This window comes from Tursiops truncatus, chromosome 1 (genome assembly GCF_011762595.2).
Source record: "Tursiops truncatus isolate mTurTru1 chromosome 1, mTurTru1.mat.Y, whole genome shotgun sequence".
Taxonomy (NCBI): Eukaryota; Metazoa; Chordata; class Mammalia; order Artiodactyla; family Delphinidae; genus Tursiops; species Tursiops truncatus.
In genome coordinates this window covers 143,346,038-143,368,438 of record NC_047034.1, presented here as the reverse complement: position 1 = coordinate 143,368,438, position 22,401 = coordinate 143,346,038, and the positions used below count along the sequence as shown (strand labels likewise).

The following is a 22,401-nucleotide window of genomic DNA, read 5'->3' as shown; positions in this document are numbered from 1 at the left end:
TATTTTAACCGTTTGTTTACTTGCTGTCTATCTCATGGGCTTGTATCTCTTTCCTCCATTTTTGTAGCCAAACTTTTGAAAGAACTGTCCATAATTATGGTCTCCATTTCTTCACACTTTCTCTATCCCCCAACTCACACAGTCTGGCTTGAACTCTCACCACATCACTAAAAGTACACTCACCAAAGCCTCTAACAACCTCCATGTCACTACAGACATTGAGCATTTAAAACCTTAATTATCTTTGACCCCTCAGTAGCAGTTGGCAGTGTTAGCCACTCCTTTTTGTCTCCTCGGTTTCATGACACCACAGTTTCTTGGTTTTTTTCCTACTCTCTGGCCGGTCCCTCTCATCTTCTTTTGTGCTTCTCATCCTCAAGGCTAAACTCATCATATCCCCTATCCAACCAAATCTGCCAAAATTGTCTCTCGTCCCATGGCCCCTATCTTCAGTAAATGGCACCACCATCCCTTCCGTTGCCTATTCCAGAAAACTTGGGAGTCATGCAGGACACCACCCCACCCCCACTTTATTTTACCCGCCACAGCCTGTCAATCACAGACAAGTTTATTCAACCTCTGTTAACCCTCAAATCCATCCACTTGTTTTCATCACTACCGTTATCCTTCTAATCCATCATTGGCTTAAGGTATTGCAAAAAATCTCTAAACAACTGTCTTCCTCTCCAAGATATTCTCTATTCAGAAACAAGACTAATCTTTATAAAATGCCAATCATGTCCTGGCTCTTGGTTAATCCTTTCAATTTCTTTACATTGCCCTCAGAATCAAGTCCAACTCTTTATCTCGGTTTACAAGGCTCACATCAGTTTCACTCACACCTACCTCTCCAGACTTTCTCCTTAGAATTTCATACTCCAATCACATTGTCCTTTCTTTGTTCATCAAAGGTGTAATGATCTGTTTCAACTCTTGGCCGTCAAACACATTCTATCACTTCACACATACCTCCACCCACTATGATGTAACTTTTATTGATCTTGTACCTCTCAGCATAAATAACATTCCTAAGGAAGGTCTCTTATCCTTGAAGCAGTCTAAGTCTTAACTGCTATATAGCATGCTGAATAGTTTCCATGCATGCTGAATTATCCCATTTTAACAGTTATCACATTTATCAAAAGTTACGTATTTAATGTCTAGCCCTGTAGACTATGAGCTCTATGAGAACAGTAATCATATTTCTCTTGTTTTACTCCAATACCTTACATAATTCCTGGTCCATTGTAACTGCTTAGCATTTATTGACAAGCTTAAGGAAGGAAGAAAAGAATAAAGGAAGGAAGGGAGGGAAGGAAGGAGAAAGGGAAGGAAAGAAGGAATAACACTCATTCAGTCAGTCTTGGGTGAGACAGAGGAAAATAAATTTATTGAATTAATAAGATCCTTGAGACTTTAAAAAGTATTTACACATCCATTTCACATTTATTTATCATAACAACTCTGTAAGAAAGTATTATTATGCACTTTTTACACTGAGGAAACTGAGGCTCGTAAAAGAGGTATCATGGCTCATCAAGTTATATCTTGCATTTGGAATCCCATTTCCTTAATTTTGTTCTTGTCCAATTTCCTCAAGATCTAGCTGAAATGCCACCTGCCCCAGAAGCTTCTCCCTTTCTCCCCAAGTCCTAATAGTATTATTTTCTTCATCTCTAATCCACAGCACATTTTATATACCTCCCTAGTGGCCTTTAGTACAATGCTCCTTACATTGTGCCTATTTATGTTTCTGTTTCATTTAAACCCCTAAAAAATAAAATTTTAAAGATATAATCCAGGTCATATTCATATTTATCACCCCAGCACCTAGCACAAAGTTAGATGCTCCGTAACAATGTGTTACATGAAAGCTACATCTTAGATATAGTCCAATCTCCTCAATCTACTACAATGGACAAATCAATCAGAGAAGTTATTTCAGATCTACCAAAGGCCACACAGCTGCATGCTACACGCTGCTTCTTTGTGCCCCCTTCTCTACCCTTTCCATGCATGGAATATGGGAGGAACAGTAAAGGTAGAGTCCTGAGGTCTCTAGCTAATGCCACCACTTACTAGCTGTGTAAATATCCTAGGTTTAGTTTCTGCATAGGTGAGGATACAAATATCGGCTGTTTTGTAACGCTGGTTTCCAACAGTGTCTAGCACATAGAAATTTCAGCCTTTGACAATATTAAAAAATATTAATCAGTTATGGTTGAAAAAACTTCATGCTACAGAGTCCCAACAACCAACAATCCCTGTAAGTCTAATATGTAAACAGAATTAGAATGAACTAAAATAGGCAGAAAACTTCTGAATCTTTCAGTTTCTCCACTTTGCTGCTAGGTATGCTGATTTTATCTCCTCAAGGCAGAACAGACTTGAGTGATCATATATTTATTTGCATAATGGCTTTTTAGTTGCTTCTTTTGCTTATTTGCTTTCTACAACTAATTGATTACCAGACCCATGCTAAGTTCTGAAGGCATCTTTGCTTGGAATCAGTTACAGCCCTCTATGACAGGTGAAGACGAATGTTTATTTCACCTTGAAAATGTGAAGAAAGTTTATTTTCCCAATTTGGTATATATTTCATCCAGGAAATTTAGGGCTTTTAATGTTTGTCATGAGGTAAGAATATTTCCAATGCCTATTTGTAATATTAAAATAGGTAAAGCCCCTAGACAAGAAAAGTATCCACTACTTCTCCTTTTATTATGGTGGTTGCCCTGGTATTGGGGAAACTAGAATTAGGAAGACACTAGAGAAGACAAGAGAGCTGTATGGCAATTGTCAGCCTCGAGTCGGGACACTGTTTAGAATCCTAAATTGCGGAACTCCATAGGACCAGTAAAATCTAATAATCTGAGAGCTAAACAGTCACATCACTTCTTATGTTACCCTGGGTACATTTAGGATGATGATTACTGGAAGATAGGTTCTCACACTGGGAATCAACAAAGGAATGGAAGAAAGTCCTAGGCAGAAAGCACCAAAGGTACAGAAACGATCTTCAGAAAAAAACAGTAGAAAGAAGGGTAACAATTATGGCCTGCAGAGATCAGTTAATAAAATTCTAAAATGAAAGTTCTCTTTGGGAACAGATCGTTTCTGTCACATTAATCCTGTATATGCCCAACATCTATAGTGCATAGCACATTAAGGTGCTCAGTAAAGTCCTATCAAGTAAATAAATATCCAAATGTCTTGCTTGAGGAAAAGGGAGTGTGAAGGAAGGTAAAAAGCTTTCCATCCAAAGTCAGGGGATGGTAAAGCAAAAGACAGGGGAGATTAGACATATCAACAACTTGATTTACTCTGGTACCTTGTGCCTTATTGGTTTCAACTACACCAAACTTGGTTCTGAAATTTTAAACTCTTTTTAGACGATTAGAGAAGTCCAGTGACTGGATAACAGAGGCTGCTGAGAGCCTGCCAACATTGGATAAGAACGCTAACTTATTTCTAAGGCATTATAATATAAATACAGGGACTCATTAATATTTCAAAAGCTTGTCAACAGCCCTGACAGAGGGGACCCAAATGGTAGTCCATGAGAAACAAAACAAAACAAAATGAAATAATTAAGGCAAAAGGATTTTCAAAAGCACACAAAAAGAGAAGACTCCAGAACTGAACACTTGAGGAAACCAAATGGTGATTATTGCTGTTATGTAAGATCCCAACACAGAGCCTGGTGAAAGAAGTACAATGTTATTTTAAGGCCCTTGTGAGCAGATCAACAGTGATATCCTTCGTTGACAAGGTTTGAAGCACCTATCTACACATATGCCTATTCACAGAAATAAGTGCTCTGTGATTATCCACTCAGGCCGAATTCAGAGACTCAAAGCAAAGGCCTACCCCTTGTTCAGATCCCAATGTCAAAAGGAAACTGAGGAACAGCAGCAGAGTTAACTTGATTTAGTAAAGTAAAAAACAGGCCCAGGAAGATATTTTTATCTTTTAATAAAGAGTTTTCATTATCATCATCAAACGCCTACACTTTTACAAACCTGAGTTTCTCAGCCCAGCATTTATAGAAAATTGCCAAGTATCTTTTCTACATAAAAGCACAATTCAATATTTATGAATTGCTAGCTTTCTATAAATATAGGTACTTGGAAATGATCTTCTCACTAGTCATTAATATTTGAACAGGTATCAAAGCTAGAATAATATTAACAATTCCTGGAATTTGTATAGTATTCTACATTATACTATCAATAATAGATGACATTTATTGAGCACTAAGCAAGTGCCAGGCACTTTACATGTAAATTCTCATCATGAATTCAGTTCAATTCAAAAGCATTCACTTAACATCTCCTGTGTGACAGATGAATAACACTTGGTTTCTGTCTTTAAAGACTCTCATTTTGGTGCAATCAATGTTGAATGAATACATGAATGAATGGATAAAGAAATTAATTGGTTTGAATGTCAGTGTGGGATAATAACAATAACACAGGCTCCTCCCCTTACTATCTATGGTCATGAGAAAGTCCTTAACCTATCCTAGCCTCAATTTCGTCATCTGTAATATAGGGATATTTAAAATGTCCCTTGCAAAAATTTTGTGAGACTAGTAACAGCAAATATTAAACATCTGCCAAAGAGTGGGCTCTCTCAGTAAGTGACAGTAGTTATTATTAACATCATTATCATCATCATCATCATTACTATTATTAAGTAATCCTATACAACTGTCTTCATCCACACTATAGCAATGGGACAAATAGAACTTTAACATCCAAAAAACCCAAACAACATCTATACAAAACACCACAACAAACAAGCAAACCAAGGTATATCTTCTAAACTGTAGCTCCTGATGTCCTCCTAGGTTACTGTACAATATGTATGCCCAGGTTAGAAAAGAAAGGAACGGGATCAACTTAATTATGCTTCCAAATATATCATGATAAAAGGCAAACAGGACAGGGAGTTTATCAAATAACAGACTGTACCTTCCTGCATAATAGAATGCTAGTGACTCCAAACATGGGACCATGTTTTCTATTCCAACATTCTCAAAGAGCAGTAGCTACAGCCCAGATAATGGCCATCCAGAAACTCATCTAACTCTTCTTAGTGCCAGTGAGACTAAGCCCTAGCCATACAGCGGATAAACTTGAGCCCTGGGTCAAATTCCCCAGTCAGAAGGAGGTCCCATTCTGTGGGTCACTTACCATTTTGGTCTGCTGGTAGATTTCACCATAGGGGCCATCCCATCTCTATAAAGACTTTTAGTTTTGCTGAAGTTAACAATGTTGAAAATGACTCTCTGAAAAAGAAAGAGGGAAAAGTTTATCAGAAGACTATGCTATTCAAGTTGCAACTTCCTGATAATTAGGACTGGAAGTAATAAGCAGGGTTATAGGAAACCATATGGACTAACTACCAGCATAGTGAGGATAAATGGCGTTCACAGAAATTCAATATGTTTCTGCTAGCTTCTCTGCTAGCTTAACATAGTAGTTAAGAACACAGACTCTAGAACCTGGAAGCCTGAGTTTTAATCCCACTCTACCACTCTCAATGCGTGACTTTGCCAAGCTACTAAATCTTTCTGTGCCTCAGTTTCCTTATCTGAAAAATTGGGATAGTAATGGTACCTAGAATTACTGATGAGAATTAAATAATTTAATAAAAGTATAGTGTTTGGAACCATGCTTGGTGCATAGCGAAAGCTATATAAGTTTTAGTTATCATTATTAATTGTGCCCTCTCTCTAGGCTCACCTAGAATTTCCATGGAAATGAATAATATTATCATTATAGTAACAGTAGTGCGTTTGAAGTTCAACAAAACTAAAGATAACAACTTAGTGCAAAATTGAAACTAAAAAATTTGTGACTGCTCAGCACCCCTTTGATTAGAACTAAAGGATATATGTCTGCTTCCCCTTTGTTATCTTCTGCTAGGGGCCAGGAGTACTGAGCTCAACCCTAATCTCAGTATCAGTTTATAGTAGCACAGACACTTGGGTGAGCTCCTTGCCTCTCTGGTTCTCACCTTTAAAATGGGGGAGTGGAATGTTTTAGATGACTAAAACCCTTCCAGAAGGGTAGTATGTTAAAAAGAGATCAGGTCTTTGTTTTAATAAACAGCTTTGTCACAAGTGGGGAGGAGAGACTGGGAAAGGAAAGAGAACTGGGGCTAAAAGACATTAAATGACCACTGAAACAGTCCAAAGGAGAGAGGATGATGTTCAGGGCAAGGGCAGCCTGAATAGTCAGAGAAAATGAAAAGCTTGCAAGAGGTTAACCATAGGCTGGCTTTTCTATCCAGAGGCAGTGGAAGACAGAAGCATCAAAATTCATGTATTATTTCATTGAACAAATGTTTATTGTGTGAGGTATTAATGTCAAGTGCCAGAAATTTTATACACTTAAAATTTTTTAAATATTCTCTTATAATTATAATAAAAATATTAACATTTCCATTTTACAGATGTGGAAACTGAGGTTCAGAGATATTAACTAACTTGTCTTGAGCCATGCAATTAAAAGATGGAGAACTGATATTTGAACCCAAGGGATAAAAAAGTGAAGATATCCAAGATCTCTACCCTTGAGTTACTCACTAAAGTTCAAATGCCATAACTCTAACCAAGTCTATTTTCCAAAATAAGGGCAAAAATAAATATAGTGGCAATTTTTTAAGCCTTTAAAATTTCATTTTCCTTTAAAAACAGAAAATCAAAACCATTTCCTCTGGCCTCATATTTGGGACTACCATAAAATGCTTTGTTCTATGAAATAACTTCTTAGGAATAACTCATGTTTTTCTTTCTCCTCAGAGACCTAACCATTGACCCCATCTCCAGGCATTTCAGTTTCAGAACTCCTTTCAGTCATTAAATTAAGTCATCAAGAATGTCCAAGACTATTCCATTATTAATAACCTGGACCTGCCTGTTGTCAGTTCAATTACTTCTGCCAGGGTTTTGGCTACTGTCTGTTTTAAGAAAATCAATATCAAGGGGACAAATGGCCTTTGAACCTCACAGGGCCTAATCCCCCTTTTTTCTTCTGAGATTCCAGGTGTCAGATCCATTTCCAGTGAACCCGGAAGCCATGGTGCACTTTCAGGATCTAGACTAATGCTAAATGCAGGGGGAAATCTAATACAGAAATAATGTGTATATGTGAAGTTGGAATAAAGAAATTAAAAAGTGGAATATTTATTGATCATTCATATCCTAATACATGCCAGAAATTTTCTCAGGTGTTTAAAATATACTATATTATTTAGCTTCTCTAGCCATAAACAAAAGTTGTTTATTTTAGCCCAATTTTAGACATGAGGAAATTGAATCTAATAAAGGCTAACTGGCTTACCCCCCACCCCCAGATCCCAGAACTATTAACTGGTAGAGCTAGGACTTAAATCTTAAGTGTCTGGACAATAAGTATGCCTTTTTTTTTTTTCCCTTTGATTGCACGTCTTGCAGGATCTTAGTTCTTAGTTTCCCAACCAGGGATCGAACCCAGACCCTGGCAGTGAAAGTGCAGAATCCTAACCACTGGACTGCCAGAGAATTCCTGAACAGTCTTTTATTATTCTCCACCTGTGCATTTTTAAAAATGGTTTCTAGCTTACTTAGTAAGGCAGCATGTGGTTGTGAGAATCAAAGGTATTTGGAAGTAAGCAGTGCAGGAAATCTTGGCTTTCCATATTTTCTAGCTATTTGTCAGTTATATACTCAAAATACATCAGATGAAACTGTAACCATGAGGTAATGGTAACAGCAACAACTATAAAAATAACAACTTCTGAGACTTTCTATGCACCAAATTCTAAGTTAAGCACTCATAGTTTCAGTGTTTTGTGTATTAGAATCACCTGGATAGCTCTTAAGTACTAGAGATGCCTGGACCTCACTGCAAGCTGATATCTGATCCATTATCTCACTTGTTTTGAGGATAATGAACTTTTTGAGACAGGGACTATTCATTACCTCTTATTTATGGATGAGACAAGTGGTATTGAGATTAAGTAAATTAAAATTACATAATAGTTAGTAGTAGAGCTAGAATTTGAACCAAGTCCACTGACTCAAGAGAATAAGATCATGGACTTTCCAGATAGATATATCTGAGACTGAAAGCCAGTTCCCCATTGGTTCTGTGAGCTTAGGCAAGATGATTATTCATTTTGATATTGATTTAAAAATCAATCTGGAATTCAGATGATAATACCATCCTAACAAAGTTTTTATAAAAATCTGTGAGATTACATAAGTAATCACCTGTCACATTGCATCTAGATAAGAATAGGTATTCACCATTTATTGAGATTTTCCCCCTTATCTTCAATGAAACTGGATCTTTTAGTTCTTTACAGCTTCCTTCCTTCCTTCCTTTCTGCCTGCCTGCCTTACTGCCTTCCTTCCATTATTTATTTTTCTCTCTTCTCTCTATTTAAAATTTTAACCCAGGCTTCTTGTTTCAGTAATATGATGCTCTATATTGAAACTTTGCAAATGGTGACCTGTAGCACAAGCTCTCAAGGTAGCCATGTGTGAGGCCTGGGGCTCTGCCCATCCTTAGTAAGGGGGTTGTGGTGCTGTGGAGGAGTTCAAGAGCTCCATTCCAGGTGTAGGCCAAGGAGTGGTCCAGTGTTGCTGAGGGTGTAATGAGAAGCCTGCATGCAGTCCCAGACAGTGGCCTTGATTCTCTATCTTCCCATATATCCAATACTTTTGTCCAGTCAGGAGTAAAATTTCTACTTAATGGTGTCCAAGCTAGTCCCAAGGACTATTCTAAATAGGCATGCACATTCTGCAAATTAGAGGGTCATCATTATTCTAAAATGTTTCATTATCTTAAATCATTGTAGTATTGAAAGTTTGGTTAGATTTTAACATCACTTGTTTTTCTTTTTCTTTTTTTTTTTTTTAACATCTTTATTGGGGTATAATTGCTTTACAATGGTGTGTTAGTTTCTGCTTTATAACAAAGTGAATCAGTTATACATATACATATGTTCCCATATCTCTTCCCTCTTGCATCTCCCTCCCTCCCACCCTCCCTATCCCACCCCTCCAGGCAGTCACAAAGCACCGAGCTGATCTCCCTGTGCTATGCGGCTGCTTCCCACTAGCTATCTATCTTACGTTTGGTAGTGTATATATGTCCATGCCTCTCTCTCGCTTTGTCACAGCTCACCCTTCCCCCTCCCCATATCCTCAAGTCCGTCCTCCAGTAGGTCTGTGTCTTTATTCCTGTCTTACCATCACTTGTTTTTCACAAGAAATTTCAACAGTACAATTATGAATGAATAAAGGAGAACTGTTACTTTAATATAATTTCATATGGTTTAAATATTTGAACAGTTTAAAAATTTTATCATTTTATTGTGTGAACAGTTTCTCATTAATGGCTGACTATTAAGACTTTGAATAGATCATCATTGAAAAGTCTTGATCAGGAATTGCATATATCCATTTCAGAAGTCAAAACCTCATATAAAAATGGAATGTGCATGGACAAAAACTCAAGTGTTTCAATTAAAAATTTGAAGATTAAAAAAATTTTAGCATTTGATATCCTCTGTATATATTTTTTGTTTCATTCAAAAATTATGTGTTAATTTTTTTCACCAAGCTTCATATAGTCATCCTCCAAACATTCCCCAGGTACTCCAAAATTCTGCATAGATATCATCTTGCCTAAGTGTACACATATTATCTTCTCTATGTGCCTGGGTGTGAAAAATGTTAGAGAACACTGCTCTGGATAACCTTTCACAAACTCCTAGAAATTACAGAATATTTAAGAACATTATTTACATGAAGAACTCCTAATAAATAAAAAGAAATCCATAGATGCCAGAAAAATACAGGTGCAGAAGGAAGGTCACTGGTCTTAGTATCTAAGAAATTAGATTTCTAACATCTGTGCAAGGATAGCAAACGAGGCCTTGAATCTGCATGAGGCAGGATGTCTGACATGAGATGCCTTCACAAATTTAGGATCCTCAAAATGATATAATATTAGTGGAACTGTGGTATAGAAAGAAATCATTCACTAGCAATGGGGGATAACAAAGATGCATGCCTATCTATTCATAGATTTGAGAAAGAAAAAGTAATTTTCAAACATGGGCCAGAACATTTTGAGGTTTGGGTTGGAATTTACATTACCAGCTTGGTCTTAAGAACCCAGGTAAAGCATTTACAATAAATTTAGTTACAGGAAGATAACCCTGGGGCACCTGGTCAAAACAAGAAAAAAAAATCACTTTGAATGCACACATTTTCAGTCCGGGCACACAGAATTTCCATAATGAAGTCCTAAAGAGGTCAAACTTTCATATAAATTTATAAAACATACAAGAAAACAATACACACTAAAAGTGAGAATCAGCAGAAAAATAGATAACTGAATTAGACCACAAAGAACTTCAGGTCATAGAACTATATGGTGAACTATAAAGAAAGCATTTTTTTAAATGATTAAAAAAATGTTTCAAACACATGAAAACAGAACAAAGCACAATAAAAATTTTAAAACACCAGAAATAGTTTTGAAAAAATTAAAGAGACCCTTTAGAAATTACAGAAACTTAATTAAACTAAAAATTTCAGTAGACAGGTTAAGATGCAGAATGGATGAAATTTTCAAAATTCAACAGAGAGACTTATAAAGAGAGAAAATACAAAATGGGACAGAGGGGAAATAAATAAAAATATACATCTGATAAGAGTTCTAGAAAGAGAGACAAGAGAAATTGGGAGAGGCAAAATCTACACAAAGAAGGCTGAATATATTCCAGAATTGATGAAAGACATGTATATTCAGATTTAGGAATCAAAAGTCCATCCAAAGCAGGATTTTTAAAAAATCTAGATATAGACACATCATAGTGAAATTACAAAACACCAAAAGTGAAGAGCATGTTTTGATAGCAAATCAGAGAAAACAAAAACTACCTACAAAGACACAGAAGTTAGACTTATGCAGACTTAACACCAGCAACATGAGAGACCAGAAAATAATGGAATAACATTGCCCAAGAATGAAGGTATGATAAATTTTCAGACAAACAAAGCTTAAGATGTTTAGCAGTTTCAGACTCTCAGTGAAGGAGCTACTAAAAGATGAACTTCAGAGGACGAAAGAAATTGAACATAAAAGGTAAGAATGGCAAGAAACAACAATGAGCAGAGAAACAAGTAAATATAAATAAGAACTGAATGAATAAAACTATTATTATAACAGTATTAAATTTTAGGAGTGTTAAAAAGTTTGCACCAAAACACTGGTCAATAAAACAGATGTGCTTGGGACAGTGGTGAAGAGGATAGAGGCAAGATCAGACTTAAAGTATTCTAAGGTCTTTGTATGATTCCACAGGAGGATAGGGAAGCTAATAACTTAAAACATTGCTATAAAATAAGAATGTGGGAATTCAAGAGTAGTCAACACAATAATAGAAACAGGATTTATAAATTCCAAATGAGTAAAAAGAAGAGAATAAAGAAAGCATGATAAATATAATAGAAGATATGATAGGATAGGGGATAAAAAGCAAAGAAAAACATTACTTATTGAAAGCCCAAAATAAGATAGTGGAAATAATTCCAAATATCAATAATCGCAGATATTGGAAATTGACACTTCTCTTTGTTAAAAAACAGATTAGGAAAAAAATCTACACTTATAATCTTTCCCAGAGACATGCATAAAACACAATGGCACAAAAATTTTGAAAGTGAAGGGGTGGAAAAAGATATAACATGAAAATATTCACTAAAGGAAAGCTATCTGAGTTATGGCAGTATCAGAAAAAACAGACTGAGGTAAAAAAAATGTAAGGTTAAGGATATAATCACCACATAAAACCAAATATTCTACAGGAAGATATAACAACTTTAAATATGTATGCACCTAATAAGAGCATTAAAATATATAAAACAAAAATTGACAATACCCCAAGTAAAAACTGATTAATCTACAATGATTAATCTCAGTAATTGAGAGTGGAGACAACCAAATATTCTGAAGGATGTAGAAAATTGTAATCTTCCAATTTGATAAGCTCCATTAAAAGATCACTTATTAAAACCTACAATGCTTTCCACATACACGATTAGATAACAAACTTTTATCAAGTAAAAGAAGGATAATTGTAAAAGATTAAGCATGTACATATGGTCACAAGACAAATCTCAACAAATAACAGAGAATTAATACTCTTCTACTCACAACCGCTCACTATCGAGTCATAAAATCATATATCTTTTACAAAAAGTTGACAAAAAACTCTCAACATTTTGAAATTTTATATATATTCTTAATTTTTCATGTATCAAAGAAAAAATAATTATGAAGAGTAGAAAGTATGTGAAATTGGATGATTAATTCAGCACTACATATCAGAGCATGTGTCATAAAGTAAAAACATTAAAGAGAGAATTTAAATTTTAGCCTTATATGCATACACTAGAAAAGAATAAAGATTGAAAAGAAAGTGTGAAAAAGGAATGAAGGAAATGATAGGAAAGATCAATAAAACTAAAAGCTGGTTTTTTGAGAAGATAAACAAATTTGATAAACCATTAGCCAGACTCATCAAGAAAACAAGGGAGAAGACTCAAATCAATAGAATTAGAAATGAAAAAGGAGAAGCAACAACTGACACTGAAAAAATACAAAGGATCATGAGAGATTACTACATGCAACTATATGCCAATAAAATGGACAACCTAGAAGAAATGGACAAATTCTTAGAAAAGCACAAACTCCTGAGACTGAACCAGGAAGAAAGGGAAAATATAAACTGACCAATCACAAGCACTGAAATTGAGACTGTGATTAAAAATTTTCAAACAAACAAAAGCCCAGGACCAGATGGCTTCAAAGGCAAATTCTATCAAACATTTAGAGAAGTGCTAACACCTATCCTTCTCAAACTCTTCCAAAATATAGCAGAGGGAGGAAAACTCCCAAACTCATTCTATGAGGCCAACATCACCCTGATACCAAAACAAGACAAAGATATCACAAAGAAAGAAAACTACAGGCCAATATCACTGATGAACATAGATGCAAAAATCCTCAATAAAATACTAGCAAACAGAATCCAACAGCACATTAAAAGGATCATACACCATGATCAAGTGGGGTTTATCCCAGGAATGCAAGGATTCCTCAACATACACAAATCAAACAATGTGATACACCATATTAACAAATTGAAGGAGAAAAAATATATGACCATCTCAGTAGATGCAGAAAAAGCTTTTGACAAGATTCAACACCCATTTATGATAAAAGCCCTCCAGAAAGTAGGCATAGAGGGAACTAACCTCAACATAATAAACGCCGTATGTGGCAAACCAACAGCCAATGTCATTCTCTATGGTGAAGAACTGAAACTGTTTCCCTGAGATTAGGAACAAGACAAGGTTGTCCACTCTCACCACTGTTATTCAACATAGTTTTGGAAGTTTTACCCACAGCAATGAGAGGAGAAAAAGAAATAAAAGGAATCCAAATCGGAAAAGAAGAAGTAAACTCTCACTGTTTGCAGATGACATGATACTATACATAGAGAATCCTAAAGATGCTACCAGAAAACTACTAGAGCTAATCAATGAATTTAGTAAAGTAGCAGGATACAAAATTAATGCACAGAAACCGCTTGCATTCCTATACATTAATCATGAAAAATCTGAAAGAGCAATTAAGGAAACACTCTCATTTACCATTGCAACAAAAAGAATAAAACAGCTAGTAGTAATCCTACCTAAGGAGACAAAAGAACTGTATGCAGAAAACTATAAGACATTGATGAAAGAAATTAAAGATGATACAAACACATGGAGAGATATACCACGTTCTTGGATTGGAAGAATCAACATTGTGAACATGACTATACTACCCAAAGCAATTTACAGATTCAATGCAATCCCTATCAAACTACCAATGGCATTTTTCATAGAACTAGAACAAAATATTTCAAAATTTGTATGGAAACACAAAAGACCCTGAATAGCCAAAGCAATCTTGAGAAAGAAAAACGGAGCTGGAGGAATCAGGCTCCCTGACTTCAGACTATACTACAAAGCTACAGTAATCAAGACAGTATGGTACTGGCACAGAAACAGAAATATAGAGCAATGGAATAGGATAAAAAGCACAGAGATAAACCCACACACATATGGTCACCTTTCTTTTGATAAAGGAGACAAGAGTATACAATGGAGAAAAGACAGCCTCTTTAATAAGTGTTGCTGGGAAAACTAGACAGCTACATGTAAAAGAATAATATTAGAACACTGTATAACACCATACACAAAAATAAACTCAATATGGATTAAAGACCTCAATGTAAGGCCAGACACTATCAAACTCTTAGAGGAAAACACAGGTAGAACACTCTATGACATAAATCACAGCAAGATCCTTTTTGACTCACCACCTAGAGAAGTGGAAATAAAATAAAAAATAAACAAATGGAACCTTATGAAACTTAAAATCTTTTGCACAGCAAAAGAAACCATAAACAAGGTGAAAAGGCAACCCTCAGAACGGAAGAAAATATTTGCAAATGAAGCAACTGACAAAGGATTAATCTCCAAAGTTTACAAGCAGCTCATGCAGCTCAATATCGAAAAAACAAACAATGCAATCCAAAAATGGATAGAAGACCTAAATAGACATTTCTCCAAAGAAGATATACAGATTGCCAACAAACACATGAAAGGATGCTCAACATCATTAATCATTAGAGAAATGCAAATCAAAACTACAATGAGGTATCACGTCACACCAGTCAGAATGGCCATCATCAGAAAATCTACAAACAATAAATGCTGGAGAGGGTGTGGAGAAAAGGGAACTCTCTTGCACTGTTGGTGGGAATGAAAATGGATACAGCCACTATGGAGAACAGTATGGAGGTTCCTTAAAATGCTAAAAATAGAACTACCATACAACCCAGCAATCTGACTACTGGGCATATGCCCTGAGAAAACCATAATTCAAAAAGAGTCATGTACCACAGTGTTCACTGAATCTCTATTTACAATAGCTAGGATATGGAAGCAACCTAAGTGTCCATCGACAGATGAATGGATAAAGAAGATGTGGCATATATATACAATGGAATATTACTCAGCCATAAAAAGAAACGAAATTGAGTTATTTGTAGTGAGGTGAATGGACATAGAATCTGTCATACAGAGTGAAGTCAGTGAGAAAGAGAAAAACAAATACCGTATGCTAACACATATATATGGAATCTAAAAAAAAAAAAAATTGTTCTGAAGAACCTAGAGGCAGGACAAGAATAAAGATGCAGAAGTAGAGAATGGACTTAAGGACATGGGGAGGGCGAAGTGTAAGCTGGTACGAAGTGAGAGAGTGGCATGGACTTATATATACTACCAAATGTAAAACAGATAGCTAGTGAGAAGCAGGAAACTAACACAACATTGTAAAGCAATTATACTCAAATAAAGAGTTAAAATTACAAACAAACAAACAAAAAGATGTAGACGTCGAGAATGGACTTGAGGACAAGAGGAGTGGGAAGGGTAAGCTGGGACGAAGTGAGAGAGTGCATGAACTTATATATACTACCAAATGTAAAATAGATAGATAGTGGGAAGCAGCCACATAGCATAGGGAGATCAGCTCAGTGCTTCGTGACCACCTAGAGGGGTGGGATAGGGAAGGTAGGAGGGAGAAACAAGAGGGAGGAGATATGGTGATATATGTATATGTATAGCTGATTCACTTTGCTATAAAGCAGAAACTAACACATCATTGTAAAGCAATTATACTCCAATACAGATGTTTAAAAAAAAAGTGGTAAGTACTTAACTTAAAAAATTAAGAAACAAAATAATAATTCACACCAAGGAATCTCAGAATGCAAAACACTGGAAGCACCTGGGATGCCAGGCACAGCTTGGTTCTTTATAAAGAAAAATTAAGTCTCCATATTCCTTCCCTCACACCAACCACCCAAGTGACTCATTGTCCATCATGACAGGAAACTAGAGGCTCATTCTCTGGAGTGGTTGACGAGATTCCAGATTCAAAATCCAGAATACTGGTAGTCGAGCATATCTCTATAGTCGGGAGTTTAGAAAATTCTTTTATGGGAAAACCCCCAATCAAGATAAAAGATTTACAAATATAGGTAAGGGAGACTCCCCCAAAGAAATGAATGAGCACGGTCCAAATATGTATATAGAACCTTATTTCAAAATTTAATGACAATCTTTTAATGATGAAAGACATCAATAGAAGCAGAGAAAAAAGCAGCCAAGCAAAGGTATGATGGGAGTCAGGGGGAGGACTTGGGGAAAACAGAAGAGATTTGCAAAAGGAGCATTGAATACCAGTTTAACAGGAAAAGAAACAATTATCTGCAGAAGGCAGGAGGCAGATGGAACAGTTGCAGAAGAGAAAATCTTAACCATATATAATGACTATTTACCTATTCATAATAAAGAAAAGACTGAATATTAATTTAACCAAAATAGTGATATAAATATGGGGGAGGAGAAGTGTTTGTATTTTTTAGTAGAATGGTTAAAGAATGAAATCATCATCTCATAATACAAAGTTGGTAAATACTATCGAAAACTAAAATGAATAGAGAATAGCGGAATAGAAATTTTATTTAGAAATATGGAAATATTATAAGAAGAAACAATTGGAAAACATAAAAGTGACTGCCTCAAGAGCAGGAGAGCAAGGTCCAAATTCTGCCTGCTGCCTGTTTTTGAAAAAAAAAAAAATGCCCTTGCTCCTCATTGATTAGGTGTTGTTTATGTCTGCTTTTGCCACATAATAGCAGAGTTAACTAGTTGTGACAGACACATGTTGGCTCACAAAGCCTAAATTTGTTCTTTACAAAAGAAGTTTGTTGTGTATTAATTTTGTATCATGCAACTTTACTAAATTCATTGATTAGCTCTAGTGATTTTCTTGTTGCATCTTTAGGATTTTCTATGTATAGTATCATGTCATCTGCAGTGACAGTTTTACTTCTTCTTTTCCAATTTGGATTCCTTTTATTTCTTTTTCTTCTCTGATTGCCATGGCTAGTATGGAGGTTCCTTAAAAAACTAAAAATAGAACTACCATATGAGCCAGCAATCCCACTATTGGGCATATACTCAGAGAAAACCATAATTCAAAAAGACACATGCACCCCAATGTTCATAGCAGAACTATTTACAATGGCCGGGACATGGAAGCAACCTAAATGTCCAACAACAGAGGAATGGATAAAGAAGATGTGGTACATATATACAATGGAATATTACTCAGCCATAAAAAGGAATGAAATTGGGTCATTTGTAGAGATGTGGAGGGACCTAGTGACTGTCATACAGGGTCAACTAAGTCAGAAATAGAAAACAAATATAGTATATTAACGCATATATGTGGAATATAGAAAAATGGTATAGATGACCTTATTTACAAGGCAGAAATAGAAACATACACATAGAAAACAATTGTATGGATACCAAGGGGGAAAGAGGTGGGGTGGGAGGAATTGGGAGATTGGGACTGACACATACACACTATTGATACTATGTATAAAGTAGACACCTGAGGGGAACATACTGTATAGAACAGGGAACGCTACTTAATGCACTGTGGCATCCTAAATGGGAGAGAAATCCAAAACTGAGAGGATATATATATATATATATATATATATATATATATGTATGGCTGATACATTTTGCTGTGCAGTAGAAGGTGAGACAACATTGTAAAGTAACTATACTCCAATAAAAATTAATTAAAAAATAAAGAAGTTTGCTGATTCTTGCTTTAAGAAGCAGGAATCAAAAACTGTGGCAAAAGTAAAGAGATATTTTATTTTTGGCATTTGCAGTAGCATTTGACTTTTAAAATAACATAAATGTATTTTATTTTCATAAATATTAAAGTTAAGTTAAATAAAAGAAAAAGACAAAAAACTACGCAACTCATTTTATGAGACTATTATAAATTTGAAACACAAACAGGCAAGGACAACTGGAGAATGGAAACATATAGCCCTACATCAATTATGAACATTGAATGAAAAATATTAATAAAATATTACCAATTCAAATCCAGCAGTAAATTTATACAAACACACACACACACACACACACACACACACACACACACACACACACACCAGTATAGCAATACAAAGTAAGATGGACCCTAGGAATGGAAGGACTATTCCACATTAAAAAGAGATATAATGTAACTTATCATATTAACAGATTAAGTGAGAAATACTGAATTATCAACAAATAGATATAGTAAAACTATCTAGTAAAATTCAACAGCCATTCAAGAAAAGTTTTCAAAAAATGTTTGAAAGCTGTAAATAAAAAAGAATTTCCTTTATCTTATACAACATATCTATTAAAAATTTATACAGAGGCAAGAAGAACTACAATCCTCAGCCTGTGGAACAAAAGCCACATTCACAGAAAGATAGACAAGATGAAAAGGCAGAGGGCTATGTACCAGATGAAGGAACAAGATAAAACCCCAGAAAAGAAACTAAATGAAGTGCAGATAGGCAACCTTCCAGAAAAGGAATTCAGAATAAAGATAGTGAAGATGATCCAGGACCTCAGGAAAAAAATGGAGGAAAAGATCGAGGAGATACAAGAAACATTTAACAAAGACCTAGAAGAATTAAAGAACAAACAAACAATGATGAACAATACAATAACTGAAATGAAAAATACACTAGAAGGAATCAACAGCAGAAAACTGGAGGCAGAAGAATGGATAAGTGACCTGGAAGACAGAATGGTGGAATTCACTGCTGCAGAACAGATTAAAGAAAAAAGAATGAAAAGAAATGAAGACAGCCTAAGAGACTTCTGGAACAACATAAAAAACAACATTCGCATTATAGGGGTCCCAGAAGGAGAAGAGAGAGATAAAGGACCGAGAAAACTTTTGAGAGATTACAGTTGAAAACTTCCCTAATATGGGAAAGGAAGTAGCCAGCCAAGTCCAGGAAATGCAGAGAGTCCCATACAAGGAGAAACACACGGAGATGCATAGTAATCCAATTGGCAAAAATTAAAGACAAAGAAAAATTATTGAAAGCAGCAAGGGAAAAATGACAAATAACATAAAAGGGAATCCCCATAAGATTAACAGCTGCTTTCTCAGCAGAAACTCTACACACCTGAAGGGAGTGGCATGATATACTTAAAGTGATGAAAGGGAAGAATCTACAACCACGGTTACTCTACCTGGCAAGGATCTCATTAAGATTCGATGGAGAAATCAAAAGCTTTACAGACAAGCAAAAGCTAAAAGAATTCAGCACCACCAAGCCAGCTCTACAACAAAGGCTAAAGGAACTTCTCTAAGTGGAAAACACAAGAGAAGAAAAGGATCTACAAAAACAAACCAAAAACAATTGATAAAATGGTAATAGGAACATACCTACAGATAATTATCTTAAACGTGAAAGGATTAAATGATCCAACCAAAAGATACAGGGTTGCTGAATGGATACAAAAAAAGACCCATACATATGCTGTCTACAAGAGAACCACGTCAGACCAAGGGACACATACTGACTGAAAGTGAGGGGATGGAAAAAGATATTCCATGCAAATGGAAATCAAATAAAAGTTGGAGTAGCAATACTCATATCAGATAAAATGGACTTTAAAATAAAGGACGTTACAAGAGACACGGAAGGACACTACATGATGATCAAGGGATCAATCCAGGAAGAAGATATAACAATTATAAATATATATGCACCCAACATACGAGCACCTCAATACATAAGGCAACCGCTAACAGCTATAAAAGAGGAACTTGACAGTAACACAATAATAGTGTGGGACTTTAACAGTACACTTACACCAATGGACAGATCTTTGAAACAGAAAATTAATAAGGAAACACAAGCTTTCAATGACACAATAGAACAGATAGATTTAATTGATATTTATAGGACATTCGATCGAAAAACAGTAGATTACACTTTCTTCTCAAGTGTGCATGGAATATTTTCCAGGATAGATCACAACTTGGGTCACAAATCAAGCCTCAGTAAATTTAACAAAACTGAAATCATATCAAGCATCTTTTCTGACCACAGTGCCATGAGATTAGAAATGAATTATAGGGGAAAAAAAAGTAAAAAAGACAAACATATGGAGGCTCAGCAATACATTATTAAATAACCAAGAGACCACTGAAGAAATCAAAGAGGAAATCAAAAAATACCTAGTCAAATGACAACAAAAACACGATGATACAAAACCTATGGGATATAGCAAAAGCAGTTCTAAGAGGGAAGTTTATAGCAATACGAGCTTGCCTCAAGAAACAAGAAAAATCTCAAATAAACAATCTAAGCTTACAAATAAAGGAACTAGAGAAAGAAGAACAAACAAAACCCACAGTGAGCAGAAGGAAAGAAATCATAAAGATCAGACCAGAAATAAATGAAATAGAAACAAAGAAAACAAAAGCAAAGATGAATAAAACTAAAAGCTCGTTCTTTGAGAAGATAAACAAAATTGATAAACCATTAGCCAGACTCATCAAGAAAAACAGGGAGAGCACTCAAATCAACAAAGTTAGAAATGGAAAAGGAGAAGTTACAACAGACACTGCAGTAATACAAAGCAACCTAAGAGACTACTACAAGCAACTCTATGCCAATAAAATGGACAACCTGGAAGAAAATGGACAAACTCTTAGAAAGGTATAAGCTTCCAAGACTAAGCCAGGAAGAAATAGAAAATATGAACACACCAATCACAAGTAATTAAATTGAAACTGTGATTAAAAATCTTCCAACAAACAAAAGTCCAGGACCAGATGGCTTCACAGGTGAATTCTATCGAACATTTAGAGAAGAGCTATCACCCATCCTTCTCAAACTCTTCCAAAAAATTGCACAAGAAGGAACACTCCCATACTCATTCTATGAGGCCACATCACCCTGATACTAAACCCAGACAAAGATACTACAAAAAAAGAAAATTACAGACCAATATCACTGATGAATCTAGATGCAAAAATCCTCAACAAAACACTAGCAAACAGAATCCAACAACACATTAAAAGGATCATACACCATGATCAAGTGGGATTTATCCCAGGGATGCAAGGATTCTTCAATATATGCAAATCAATCAATGTGATTCACCATATTAACAAACTGCAGAATAAAATCCATATGATCATCTCAGTAGATGCAGGAAAAGCTTTTGACAAAATTCAACACCCATTTGTGATAAAAACTCTCCAGAAAGTGGGCATAGAGGGAACCTACCTCAACATAATAAAGGCCATATATTACAAACGCACAGCCAACACCATTCTCAATGGTGAAAAAGTGAAAGCATTTCCTCTAAGATCAGGAACAAGACAAGGATGTCCACTCTCACCACTATCATTCAACATAATTTTGGAAGTTCTAGCCACGGCAATCAGAGAAGAAAAAGAAATAAAAGGAATACAATTGGAAAAGAAGAAGTAAAACTGTCAGATTGCAGATGACATGCTACTATACATAGAGAATCCTAAAGACGCCACCAGAAAACTACTAGAGCTAAACAATGAATTTGGTAAAGCTGCAGGATACAAAATTAATTGCCCAGAAATCTCTGGCATTCCTATACACTAATGATGAAAAATCTGAAAGAGAAATTAAGGAAACACTCCAATTTACCATTGCAACAAGAAGAATAAAATACCTAGGAGCAAACCTACCTAGGGAGACCAAAGACCTGTATGTAGAAATGTATAAGACACTGATGAAAGAAATTAGAGATGATACCAACAGAAATCAAAGATAACATATACAGACAGAGAGATACACCATTTTCTTGGATTGGAAGGATCAATATTGTGAAAATGACTATACTCCCCAAAGCAATCTACAGATTCAATGCAATCCCTATCAAATTACCAATGGCATTTTTCACAGAACTAGAACAAAAAATCTTAAAATTTGTATGGAGACACAAAAGACCCCAAATAGCCAAAGCAGCCTTGAGGGAAAAAAGCAGAGCTGGAGGAATCGGACTCCCTGAATTCAGACTATACTATGAAGTTACAGTAATCAAGACAATATGGTACTGGCACAAAAACAGAAATATAGATCGATGGAACAAGATAGAAAGCTGAGAGTTAAACCCACGTACCTATGGTCAACTAATCTATGATAAAGGAGGCAAGGATATACAGTAAGGAAAAGACAGTTTCTTCAATAAGTGGTGCTGGGAAATCTGACAGCTACATGTAAAAGAATGAAAGTAGAGCACTCCCTAACACCATACACAAAAATAAACTCAAAATGGATTAGAGACCGAGATGTAAGACCGGACACTCTTAGAGGAAAACATATGAATATCAC

At 35.5% G+C, this 22,401-nt stretch overlaps 1 protein-coding gene across 1 annotated transcript in view; it reads right to left on the bottom strand.

The window, feature by feature from the left end:
• AGBL4 (AGBL carboxypeptidase 4) overlaps positions 1-22,401 on the bottom strand; it is a 1,267,959-nt gene that overhangs the window by 734,589 nt on the left and 510,969 nt on the right. Inside the window, exon 4 of the mRNA XM_019937625.2 lies at positions 5,199-5,293. Within this exon, the coding sequence (XP_019793184.2) occupies positions 5,199-5,293 (95 nt within the window). The remainder of the gene's footprint in view (positions 1-5,198; positions 5,294-22,401) is intronic.